Source organism: Ahaetulla prasina, chromosome 3, assembly GCF_028640845.1.
Source record: "Ahaetulla prasina isolate Xishuangbanna chromosome 3, ASM2864084v1, whole genome shotgun sequence".
NCBI lineage: Eukaryota > Metazoa > Chordata > Lepidosauria > Squamata > Colubridae > Ahaetulla > Ahaetulla prasina.
The window spans coordinates 173,019,211-173,032,654 of NC_080541.1; the positions used below are offsets into that span (position 1 = coordinate 173,019,211).

Sequence of the window (13,444 nt, forward strand, 5' to 3'; positions counted from 1 at the left end):
ATTGACGCTAAATGAACGATTCGAAAAGATGGCGGGCGGAGGAAAGCGCTTGTTCAAAGCGTGGATTGGCTAAACCGAGTTGCCGTGAGGGATTTCGGATTGGCTGATTGTGCCGCCATTGGAGCCGCCACAACAGGAGAGGAATAAGAATTCAGTTGCTTTGATTAATTAAAGTGTGTCCGACTCTCGCAACCCGGGAATAAAAACGGAGTCTGAATGAGAGTTGTGAGGTAAATGGGGCGATACTGCTTTTGAGGCGGGTTTTTTGTGTGTGTGTGTACAAATTCTCTTCATCTTTATCGTTTCGCTTCTTATCTATAGGGCGTTTCTCTTTCCTCCTTTTGTAAATGTTTCTAAGTCTCCCTTTTTTATACAAGCCTGGGTTGAAGCTTGCAGTAACAACTAGGTTACTCAGATAGCGCAGAAGTGCCGGGGAAAATCAAACGCCGATCCTTATTCTACGTGGGATTGCCTTGCCTATGGCCTTGGATACTTTTTTCCCCTCCCTTCTGGCAGAAAAATAAACGATATTGTTATCGGCGGTGATTTCTGTCAGTTTCCCTAAAGTAATTCGCCAACGTATGGATTGCTCGTCTCAACAATGTACATTGAACATGAACAATGTTCATGATTAGCATTTCCCCCCAAAAAATAATTGTGGTAAAAACGCTCGGGGCTACGAACGAGGCTAGGTCAGGGGTCTGTAAACTAGACTCTTTTAAAACTTATGGACTTCAACTCCCAGAGTTCTGGGAGTTGAAGTCCACAAGTCTTAAAAGAATTAAGTTTGCAGACCCCTGGGCTAGGTAATCAAAGCTGTTCAGAGTATGCATTTTTATTATATTTATTTGCTGCCTCTCTGGTCTCAAAATAAGTCTTCGTGCTTCAGAAATAATATGAAAGAATTGCATTAATAGTTAAAGATGTAGGATCTGGGGGCATGTATGTTCATCAGTGTTTCTTATTTGGTTAGATGTCATTTTTTAAATAGTCTCTTGTTACCTCTCTGCAACTTTTGGTATTTGCGAAGCATCTTTCTTGTAATTTCACTGTCAGGCTTTCATGAACCTAAATCCAATCTTTTGCTCAGTATAGGCTCTAAATGAATGCATTCTTGCTAGGTGGATGTCCAGCCTCTGTCTGAACCCAACCAATTGAGAGGTGATCACATTTCTTAGCAATTGGATTCACTTTATTCTTCCATTTACTAAATTGTTTTTCTAAACTGAACCAAAAGCTGGCATAAATACCTCACATTTATTGAACTAGATGTAATACCTTAGATGGAATATGACCAACTGAAAATTGGTCATTTGAATCAAGAACTGTACTGATCCTTAGATAAAGAAAAATAACAATGTAGCTAATAATAGTATTTCCTTTTTCAATAGCATGGTACATTACTGACCCATATTATTCTTATGGTTAAGCACAATTCCAAATCAGTTTTCATATAAACTATTCCCAATCTGAATATTCGCTCCAATAGGCATTCCCATCCTATTTGATTTACTTTTCCCAGGGGAAGAACTTTGCATTTGTATCTCATCTCCCCAGTTTTATTAAATTTTGAGTTTTGTTTGAGTATTAGCTTCATAATTTGAACAAGAAACTGACATGAAAGGACTATTTTGCAATAAATGACAGAATAAGTAAAAGTCCACCTTCACTCCTGCTTTATGCCTCCTAGAAAGATCTACAGTTTATATATAGAAATCTTGGTATTTTCTTCTGACATAAACAGTAATAATGCTTATATTCTTTCCTTCAAATATTTAACCCTCCAAGCTTCAGATGTGTCTGCTTTCTTGTTTCATAAGTTTAAAAGCTTGTCCATATGTCTTTCATATTCATATGATCTAAACGTAATATAGCTTGGGAACTGGTTTCTTGGAGACTGTCTGCTTCCACTCATAGTTGCCCACTCAGTAAGATTGGAGGGATGGGGGAGGGGGATAGGCTTCCTCCTGGGTCTCTACTCCTCTAGAAACTTACTTTCCAATGTCTAAAAATGGGTTATCTCTCCTACAAAATAGTGCAATTTGCTTGACTTAGAGCAGCTCCAGCCTTTTGAAGTTTTTAAAGGACATCGTTGTCCAAGAAGCCTTTGGGGACTGAAATGAATATGTCATACCTCCCTTTCCACGAGACTGGTAGCCTATATTAAAGTCTTTATGCATTAGGTTTAATGATGATTACAGAACATTGTTGCATTAGTTTAATTCTTGTTATCAAGTTGGTTATAAGTGAAGCTAGTTTATATTTTTCAGTAATTAGAAATCAGGAAAATCACTTAACAGTTTTTCACAATGAATCCTGCTGTTGGTTTATTGTCCATATTACCTATTCATATAAATTGCTGCAACCTAGCAGATATAACTACAATTTTTAGGAATTGTAAATTGTAGTTCTATTTGCTGAAGTATAACTGCTGAACCTAAAATATATCTGTTTTAGGATTAGTTATAGTTAAAAATAGAAGCTGTTTCTGCTGAAAAAATAATGCCAAAAATTAATGCCAATTAATTTTGCTGTGTTACGTTTTCTTACAGAGTAGAAAACTCAAGTTTCATATATACATATCATGGAACCAATTTCCCCTGAATCTCAAAACCAAAGGTATTGATATTTTGTTCAGATGCAATTGTTTTAAAGACTACTGATATGGAGAATGAATATTTGCACTGAAAATAATTTGTTTCTTTTCAGTGGTATTGATTGGGTAGTTTTGTTTAGTAGTTAGGTAGGCTATTTGGAATTTGTAGACAAAAGTAATTCCTTATTTACAGTATATAATTATGGACACTAAAATGAAATATCTGAACATTGGTCATCATATCTTCTCCAACTATACCCAAATAAAATGTGGTAAATCTAAAATTGTTTTATCTTTCAGAGTGATTTGGGGAAAGATGCCATCCTTTAGTTTTCCTGCATCAAAATTTGCACTTTGGAATCCAGCTCCTATTGGAGAAAGTACTGTTTCTCACCTAAGTTATAGGTAAGATTTGTACTCTTTTAGACTCAATGCTGTAGACAGTATTTGGGAGCACCAAACATTTTTAGTGATTTTCTTCATTTCATCTACCAGAGATTGGGAACAGAGTTAATTAACCTTTAAATAATACTGTATTTGTTTCCATCCAGTTTATTATTAGGTAATATAATATATCCATGGTAAAATTTGAACTTTCCTTTGCTGTATGTAAAGGACAGCATGTCGTCATTAAAACATGGATTTTCTTGGTGTACAACTTGGAACAAGCGCATATGATTATATTTAGGTAATAAGGTAAATCACAAGTTAAATTTCAGGAAGGATCAAAATGATGCTCCTAGAGCTTTTCACTTTATCAACTTGCATGTCATTTTAGTCACTGAAGTTGTTCTGAAAGATTCAATTTTTTTTTAAACGAACCTGTAATCCCTTAATTTGGGGTAAAGGAGCAACTGAATGGAGCTGAACCTGGATGCCCTTCCTGATGCCTATGTGGAGTTTACAGCAGATGTTTTGTCTTTAAGCTGAGAAACATCTGTTGCTACTTAGAATTGAACTCTCAGTTTTTCCAAATGGGAGGCAAGTATCTTTACTACTAGGCCACCTTGCTGTTCCTCTTCTGAGAGGCTTGCCTATTAGTATAAAATATCAACATAGGAAAAGAGGAAACAATAATAAATGCATTACATCAGTAGGAGAAAACATCCTAATCAGAAGTTAAAATATTCTGTCAGGAAATGCATTACCTCATCCTACTCAGAACCTATTGAAAGAGCTATGATTTTTTAATTTTGCCCATACAGAGTAAATTTTGACCCATACAAACCTCAGGAGAAATGCTGTTCTATAATTAGGTGTACTGTCGCTACAGAAGATGTATATTTCCTAAATCCCACAGGGCAATAGCACAAATGTGCTAATAATAGAACATCTAACCAATTGGGCAAAAACAACAGGAGAAAGAGGTCCCAAGATAATCAGACTGTAAGCCATGAAATGTCTACCCCATTGTTTTTTTCCCTAGTGTGCTGTTTTTGCTTGTCATTAATAGTTTTGGGGCATAACTGAATGTCTTAGTTTGGTATGTTCATAAAGAGTAAATTCTGTATCTGTTATCCCTTAGAAATCCCAAAGTAATAATTGCTGAAAAAACACTGCGGCTTGCCCATCGTCATGCTAAGCAAAGTAGAAAGAAGCCGTTCACCTGTTTTTTAATTGGCACTCTTGCAGTAGATGAAAGTAAGTATGCAATTATTCTATTTTTGATTGAATAAGTAAATCTTATAAATTTATTTCTCCTTAACATGATTTTTGTGACATAACACCAAGGAATAGAAGACATTGGACTAAACTTAGAATCTATTATTTAGGGCTGTGTTTCATCACCAAGCTGATTCTACTTAATAATGAATGAATATCTTGAATTTCTCAATCCCTTGGATATATAAATGATTCATAGATACTTCTCTACAGCTCAGATTTATTTGAGAGTTATGTTATTCTCCTCTTACATAGAAAGCAATCGAAGGTTTAAGTAATTAAAGCAAGAATATTTTATTGGGCTCTGTGGGGCATCAAAATAGGATGGTTTACAGTGCACAGGACTCAACACGGTTGCTTTGAAAGCTGCTCTGGTTATACACAAGTCATGTCCGGTTATACTTATATAAAAAAGAAATTGAAGTAGGTGTACATACTAAGACAACAGGAAACTGCTTTTGAAGCAACCATGTGAGCCCTGCAAATTGCATCTCCTTTAATGAGTTCGAAATGCGTCTTCATTTGTATTCTTGCCTGTTGTAGAGTACATTAAATACTCTGCCTGTGGTGAAGTACATGGAGTCAAAATTTGACCTTTTGTTTTTTTACCATATTCTGATGCCTTCTAGCTGCAAAATTATAGTCATTCCAGTTCTTTGGAGCAAAGTTTGTCTAGATTTTGACACTGGTAAACTTTTAGGGATAGTAACTATGAAATAAAAATAGAAAGTATACTAATTGTCCTAATTTTCTGGCATAGATGGTGAACGTGTATTGCTAACAGTAGACCGTTTTGATCCTGGTCGTGAAGAACCAAATGGTTTGGGGAAAATTCCCACAGCACCTCTTCCTGGAGACTTTTTCATCCTGTGCAGAATTGGTGCTTGGGAATGTTCATCAAATGATACCATAGTGCACACCTTTGAGGATTTTAACTTAGCGTTTAAGGTAAGAATTTGGAGAACATCCTTTTAATTCTTTAGGATGATATCTTGTGTTAAATGTATAATATTTCAGTCTCTAGTTATACCCTTATATTATTAAAAAAAAAAGATTGCATATTTGAACATGTAAAATCCTTATAAGACACTCAATATCCGGTATCGTTCATATTTTCTGACACTCTCCTTGGTGGCAGAAGCAGAGATAAGAACAATTGGAATATCATTCCTATTGTTTTGCTTGTTCTTTTCAACTGTGTTGAAACGTATGGAAGCATGCAACCTGGTCTACCCAATTATGGAACGGAGCATACTGCTCCGCTTGATACTTCTCCTAATGATACTTCTATATGAGATTCATTTTGATACTTTCTTACTATAGATACTGCATCAGAATCTGAACAGCCAAGATTCTTTGGAACTTTCCAAACTACTGACCTTAAGAGTTCACATCTCTTCAATGGAGAATATGGACAATGTAAATTTTGATTTTCACTGGGCAGCAGTTACAGTGGCTAATGTTTTAAAATGCACTCCTGTGAAGCCTATCCCAATAATACCTACAGCCCTTGCTAGAAACCTAAGTAGCAATATGAGTATTGCACACATCCAAGGAACTTACAAATATGGGTAAGTTAATTTGAGTTTGGCAATGTCCATTATTTGTGATTCATTGAAGAGTGCAGTTTTTTATTGAATGCTTTCTAAGGGTTCCAGTTCTTAAATGAAATTAAAGAGCCAGTTTAAAATAGTAATTAAAGCCCTAGGCTAGAAACAGCAGACTGTGTGCTCTCATTCTGTCTTAAAGACAAAGCCATCTGGGCCAGCCCTAGGATGTTGTACGTGCACACTCACGAAATGTTCCAAAAAAATATTGCAAGGCTTCATTCTTTTAGGGCAGGTTCTAGACGTTTACAGTAATCTCCGAGAATTTTAAATTGAAAATACATATTAAGCTGAAAAATGCTATAATAACTTGTTAAAAAAAAATCTTTAATTCAGCCATGAGGGAACGTTGTCCCTCATAACAGTACCTAATAATAGACACCAGTAAAGTGGATGGATGGCAGCTTTCCTCCAGTGCTTTCCTGCAATCCTTGAGCCAGAAGAAAAGCATGCCAGCATGCCAACATTAATTGAGCCGCCCTTATTGCTGATCCCTGTTCTACCTGTCAGCCCTTTCTGATAGACCACTTTATAAAATAGACACAAGAAATACTGTATTGATATATATAATAGCAGAAGCTGGAACGCTTGACAGCATTCCTTCCCTTCCACCTTAAACCAAAGAGAGCCAAGGTGGGGTAATCTTGAATTTCTTCCTTGTCCCTTCCTATTCCCCAGGCTGAGTTAACACTTGCCATATGTCTTCTTCAAGGCCATCTTTATACTCTTCTACACTGCCACAGAAAGGTGGCTGGCCATTGCCCTGTCCTTATTGTTTTAATATGGGAAAAGTTTAAAAAGCAGAATCAGTTTGGTGTGGTTAAGGCATCAAGCTAGAAACTGGGAGACTGTGAGATCCAGTCCTGTCTTAGATATAAGGTGAGCTAGTTGGCCTTGGGCCACTCACTTTCTCAGGCCTAGAATGAGGCAATTCTAGGATTACATTACTATGACAGCTGTAGAGATGATAAATGTTTGGTCCTTCAGACAGAAAATATGGCTAGGGGTTTTTTTGGTCTTCTTTTTGACCATTTGGAAGCTGCTGGAATTGTTTTCATAAGGTGGTGGTAATATTAAATAATTAATGTGTACAAGTATCAGTTGCCTGATTTCTCCGTCTTCTAAGAGTAATTTCCAGCAATAACTTAATTACTACAATGTTCTATTCCTTTCAGGTAAAATATATGCACTGACCATTTTTGTTTCAGAAAGGTACTGGGAAAAAAAATACACAAAATTATTCTCTTAATGTTGTATGTATAGTCTATTGTGTGAAGCTCATAAATTTCTCATGTATAAAATATGAAGAATTTATCTCTTTTATTTGCTACTTCTCTGGCAAAAGCTTTTTGCTAGTTTGGAAATCTCATTATATTTAAAATATTTTTTTTTTGTAAAAAAAGTTGTTTGTTTTACTTGCAGATATCTTTCAATGGATCAAACAAGAAAACTTCTTCTAATTCTGGAATCAGACCCCAAAGCATGCACATTGCCACTGATTGGCATGTAAGTATTTGGGTGATGAGCTTTTTTCCATAAAAAGTGAATTTGTATTATAACAAACATTTGCAGTATATTTGCAGATTACCTCAGATATTCAGTCTAGATTTTATTTGTATATGATATGAAAGTGTTGTAATATGAGTGTTCAGATGTATCTTTCCTCCTCTATTCCTCTAGCTGGCTAAGTGGGCTAGTTCACATTCATAATCCACAAGTTTGGGCCTTTTCTCTGCGATACTTATACAGTTCATCAATCCAAGAGAGGTAATTATAATTAAAATTACTTCTTCTCAATTAATAGTAATAGGGAATTTTTTTCTTACTGTTACAGTAATAGGGATTTTAATTTTTGGCCTTTTATATTATTTTATATTTTATTGCTAAATACCCAAGATGTATAATTGAAAAGATCATTAAGAGAGATAGTTAAAATAAATAGTAAGCAAATTAGAATTTTAGATAGCATAAAATAGTATTAAATATTTTGGGCAATTAAAAAAGTACCTCAGAAAGAACAATATATAGTTGTAATATATAATGTATAAATATTATGCAAAAATAAGTAGAACAGATTTCTAGACCATAGAAATACATTGTACTATTTTGTTTTAGAAAGCAGGATAGAATTTTTTACAAATCCTGTCAGATAACCATGCCCAGTATAGAACCTTACTGGAGAGGTCTTCTAACATCATCTGAACTAAACTTCTTAAATGGTTGGAGGCTGTGACAAAGAGTTGAGTATTTTATATAAACACATGGAGCAATGCTTTACTTGCCCCATTGCAAATACAGAGTAAATTCATTTGCGATTAGATGGCATCATCCTGCATTCTACTTGCATGCATTTATTGCTTTGCAAACTGTAGGAGAAATAATAAGTTTTGCACAGTAGTTCAAGAAGGTAATGCAACTTTACTGTTTAATCATTATTGATTAATAATGATTAACTATATTTTTAAAAAACATGCTAAATTCTGGTCCACATTTATAATTATTTGGTTGGTTTGTTGGTTTGTTTATTCAATTTGTATAACCATCTCAAACTAATGACTTTTGGCAACGAACAATTTATGTTATTGCATGAAAATTCTGAATTTGTGATTTTTGTGTTGCTTTGTATACAGAATATTTTTCTTCTCTTTAGGGTATTTTCTGAAACGGGAAGGTTTCTTGTAGTTCTTTTTGCTCTGAATCATAAAGATCCAAAGTTTTATGAATGCTTGCCTTATGATGGGCGTACTGAATTAGACTTCCAGCTACTTACATGCAAAGAAACATTACATCTGTTCCAAGTAAGTTGCTTGACTTCCTGTAATGTTGGATATAAAATAGCATGGCCCTACTTTGTTTATAAGATCAAAACATCAAGAACTAGAATGCATATATATTCAAATTGTGAAATGGTTTTGTTTATGGCTTCAAATGCCCTTAACACTCCGGTAAAGTCAATCTCTTTAGAAATTTTAAATAGAACTTTCTTCCAAAAGTAACAGCTGCTATTGAAGTTTTATCATGAAAGAACAAATTTAGGATTAAGACTGGAGATCTAGATCTAGATTTAAATTATTATTTAACCTGAGATATTTACCCTTGAGCTAGTCATTCTTTTTATCCTAATCTATCTTGTAGGTTTAAAAAGAAAAGAATATAGGTGAATCTTGGCAACTACCTGATTTTTGTGTAGAGAAAAAGAAAAGAAAAATTATGTGATCTGAGAAAAATAGTTTAGCATTTTGATTTCAAGATTAATCATAAAAGATGTTGGGCCAACCATATCTTTAAAAAATTGCATTTTGAATAATTTACATATTCTAAAAGGTTTAACCGTTGCATTTACTGAGCGAAACTGAAAAATAGGTTTGTGGGATGCTTGCTGTTGATGAAAGGGGTAAAGAATTGTTCTTTCAATTTGAAAAGATTAATAGATAGTTATTTTAACTAGGATTATTTATTTTGCATCCTTTTTCTGATTACCAGCATAGTAATTATAACTGCTGTAGAGAACAACTTCAGGAGATTGAGAAGCAAATAGAAACACTTCTATACCCGTGAAGACAAACCTATGGCACACATGCTGGAAGTGACACACAGAGCCATCTCTTCGGGCACGCCAGCCATCACCAGTTGCTCTTCCGGGTTCCTGGCTGGTCTTTGCAGGTGGGGGAGTGCCAGAAACCGGAAGAGCAGCTCCCTGGCACGCATTCGCATGCCAGAAAGCTGAGTTTCTGGTGTGTGCTGGCCAGCTGGTCTTGTGCACATGCACGCCAGAAACCGGAAGACCAGGTGACCAGCGCATATGTGCATACCAGAAACTGGAAGCTTAGCTTCCTGGCATGTGCATGTGCGCCGGGAAACTGCTCTTTTTTTTTTATTTATTTACATTTATATCCCGCCCTTCTCCGAAGACTCAGGGCGGCTTACAGTGTATAAGGCAATAGTCTCATTCTATTTGTATATTTTACAAAGTCAACTTATTGCCCCTCCAACAATCTGGGTCCTCATTTTACCTACCTTATAAAGGATGGAAGGCTGAGTCAACCTTGGGCCGGGCTTGAACCTGCAGTAATTGCAGGCTGCTGTGTTTTAGTTCCAGTTTCCAGCGCTTTGGCACCGAGTGCTGAAACGGTTCACCAACACAGCTCTATACTATACCTAATACGGTTGTTAGAAATTGCAGCAATAATTTTATTTAAATTTTTACTTCTGGCATTCTCTGTAGTAGTTAAGAATCCCCTACATATAGATACATAAAAACTTTCAGGCAATAAATAGTCAGCACCACTATTGTTTGATGTAGAGGTGCACTTTTGTTGTGATTAGACTGTCTGGCTTACTAGCTATTCTATATCTATTTCATTACAGGAAGTAGAACCTTCAGATAAATACCCTATCCAGTTTGAACTGAACTCAGAAAATATAAATGCAGAAACAGAATTCTTCAGCAAAATTTCAAAAAATATTTCCATAAATAGGTGAGTCATTTTTTAAATTCTCCTTGCAAATGATCTGTACTGTTTGTTTGCTTCAGTACAATTCAATCACTTCCAAAGTTTTTACAATATTTTGCGTTAATAAAGAATTTCAGTAGGAATAATTAGCTATCAGATAGGTGTTCCTGTCTGCTGCCATGTGAAATGTATCTTCCAGAAAAGTAGGAGATAAGACAATAGGATTTCTTAGATTGTTCATTTCATTAAAAACAATAAGTTGTAATTTATTCGCCAAAAATAAACTACCCAAGAGATATCAGGCAGTATGTGCGTATTTACATTTTTTGTAGTTTTTACTTTCTAATCTCACAGTATAAATTTTCTTTAATGAAAAGACTGTATTAGGAGAAATACTATTCCTGTAACCAAGAAACAAATGCAATATTTGTTAATAAAATAAAATTAAAAAATTAAGAGACAATAAAATGTATATGCTTTACCTGACTTGTTTATAGTTGTTCAGTTTTCTCTTATTTAATAATGGTCATAAAATGTGAAAATTGCCATGACATGTCAATGAGTTGCAGACACTATTTAAAACTGCTATATTATAAAATTGCATATTACATATAAGAATAAGAATATTTAAAAATCTGTGTGATTCCCATGATTATTTGTAATATGCTACAGGTGTAAAAAATAGATAACAAAGTTATTTTTTACTAGTTTTATAAAAATTTATTTTTTTATAGTTTATCCTTAGATTGCTCACCCAGTAAACTTTCTGTCAGTGATCATGACTCTGGTGTGGAAGATGATGCATCTCCAAGACCTTTCCCCCGTCCTCATCCCATCAATCAACCGGTATATTCTAGATTTCTTGTCTGAAACCAGTCACAGTAAATTAGCTTTGCAGTATTTATTTTGAATAACTAATATTACCCGTATTCCGGTTCAGTTCTAACAAATAAGTGTTATGTCATAATCCTGCCACTAGGTTGTACTACAGGTCTCTTAACCCTTTATTGCTGCTTTATCTTCAAATTAAGTTTGAAGAATACACTTTCTTAGGACTCTGCATAATTATGCTGTGGAAATATGCAAAAAATAACAAATTAGCTAAACCATGGCAAAATTACTTGACTCAATTAAATAGGGAGGTGTTCTTACAACATATCGACACGAGCTAGCAAAAGTGTGGATATACTGATACGCTTACTAAGAACTTAAATGAATGCCAACTGAATTAAATTGATTTTGTTTTTTCTTATTTCTAAACTGAAAGTGAATCAGTCATAGAAAATCAATACCTGCAAACATTTAGGTTTTATAGTGTTACATTGGGTAAAGCATTTTTACAGTGTATTTTTCTTCATGTTCTTACATTAAGCACTTGCACTTATGTTGCTGCTTCCTCTTCCTCCTCCTCCTCCTCCTCCTCCTCCTCCTCCTCCTCCTCTCGGTCTCTCCCTCCCTCTCTCTCTGTCTCTCTCTCTCTATATATATATACACTCTGTGTGTGTGTGTGTGTGTGTGTGTGTGTGTGTATAATTTATATTTACTGACAAATAAATTATACCCTTCCAAACCTTCCAATGAGGCACTAGCAGTCTCAAATATCAAACATACATACATACATACATATAACATACATACACACACACACACACACACATATACATGAATGATATTTGAGACTGCTAGTGCCTCATTAGAAGGTTTGGAAGGGTATATAATATCCTCCTGGCAGTGACATATTTCTTTTTGTTACAGTGTACACCTTATCTTATTATTTCTCTTTGCACTAAGTTCTATTCAGGGATGATAAGAGAAAAATACTTCAGATTAATTTGGTAAACTAAGAATTCATAAATATTTTCATTTTTGAACTGTCTTGGTTTCCAGATGACTGAGATCCATCCTTCAGTTCCTGAGCTGTCCATTGTACTTGAAGGCATCTCCATAGAATCTGTACCAACATCTAAACATGCTGTGCTTAAAAATCAATCTTCATTTGTACACCAACCTGCTAAGATGGCATACTCTGTAGCCCATGCTTCCCAGCACTCTCAGAGCTCTGATGCTGGGAGACAGATCTTTGGTTCGGGTGCCAGAGAGCCTCCTCCAAAGCAAATACCAAGTCATCTGAAACACAGGATTGCATCTTCAAAACCTTACAAAGGAATGCAGTCTCCATTACAACTGCAGTCCAGCCCAGCTGGCTCTCAAGCAAAAAGGGGCTGTGTACCTACTTCTTCTCCTTCAATATCCTGTAATGAACTTCCACAAAATACATCACTGCATCAGCGTGCAATTCCTTCTGAAAGACCCTTGGCAAATAATGATGATGTTCCACAGAAAGGAGAACTTTCTACTAATGGCTTTTCTGCACAAAAATCTAACAAACCTCCTGTGGTTTCCCAGTATTCCTGGCATGCTTGTACACTATCACCATCTTATCTGGGAAGACCCCTGGGAGTTCGGGTACCAATTCAAGGTCCATCATGCTGTTCTCCTTGTATTTGCAACTGTCAGCAGTATGGCCATATACAATATAGTCCAGCAAATGTTTGGCAAGGCTTATGTAATGATAGCCCTGAAAATCGTTCAGGTCCTACCCAGGAGAGTACAAAATTAATGTTCCATCAGAATCAAGAATATGTAAATGGCGGTTGCAATCCAGTATATGCCGCAAGTAGCCCTATTAATGTAGGCCATCATGGAATAATAGGAAATTGTTCTCCTGTTAATAATAACACATCCACTGCAGTAAGAATGTCACCTCCAGTAAATCATGGTAATGCACAGTCACATACAACACATTCAGCTTGTATGAACCTTCATGCTGCAAATACAGTATCAGATAATGAAATGGAATTATCTTCAGATGTTTACAGAATTCTTGGTGAACAGCATAGGCAAATCAAGCTGCTACAGGCTCAGGTTGGTTGGGTTATTTCAATGATCTATTTGGTTTCCTTACTGAAGTATAATTGCTCTTTTACATGATTGTTTGACATGATTGAAGTGTGACTTTCAAGCTGGAATTTGGGAGTTTCTGTTTCAATCTCTGAAGCAAGTAGAAGTTTTAATGTAACTTGTGTTTTTATTGTTAACATTTCTTATGCTGAAAAGTTAATATT

General features: G+C 35.3%; 1 protein-coding gene across 2 annotated transcripts in view; it reads left to right on the top strand.

Moving 5' to 3' along the window:
• The window catches only part of STIL (STIL centriolar assembly protein), a 20,582-nt gene continuing 7,138 nt past the window's right edge, over window positions 1–13,444 (top strand). Inside the window, exons 1-12 of one of the 2 annotated variants that reach the window (XM_058175407.1) lie at window positions 2–230; window positions 2,553–2,619; window positions 2,897–3,001; window positions 4,122–4,237; window positions 5,019–5,206; window positions 5,582–5,829; window positions 7,288–7,371; window positions 7,546–7,632; window positions 8,516–8,663; window positions 10,234–10,343; window positions 11,054–11,165; window positions 12,207–13,244. In XM_058175407.1, coding sequence (XP_058031390.1) covers window positions 2,585–2,619; window positions 2,897–3,001; window positions 4,122–4,237; window positions 5,019–5,206; window positions 5,582–5,829; window positions 7,288–7,371; window positions 7,546–7,632; window positions 8,516–8,663; window positions 10,234–10,343; window positions 11,054–11,165; window positions 12,207–13,244 — 2,271 coding nt within the window. In that variant the 5' untranslated portion in view covers window positions 2–230; window positions 2,553–2,584. Of the gene's footprint in view, window positions 231–2,552; window positions 2,620–2,896; window positions 3,002–4,121; window positions 4,238–5,018; window positions 5,207–5,581; window positions 5,830–7,287; window positions 7,372–7,545; window positions 7,633–8,515; window positions 8,664–10,233; window positions 10,344–11,053; window positions 11,166–12,206; window positions 13,245–13,444 lie in introns of both variants that reach the window. The other variant, XM_058175408.1, reaches the window with a different exon arrangement.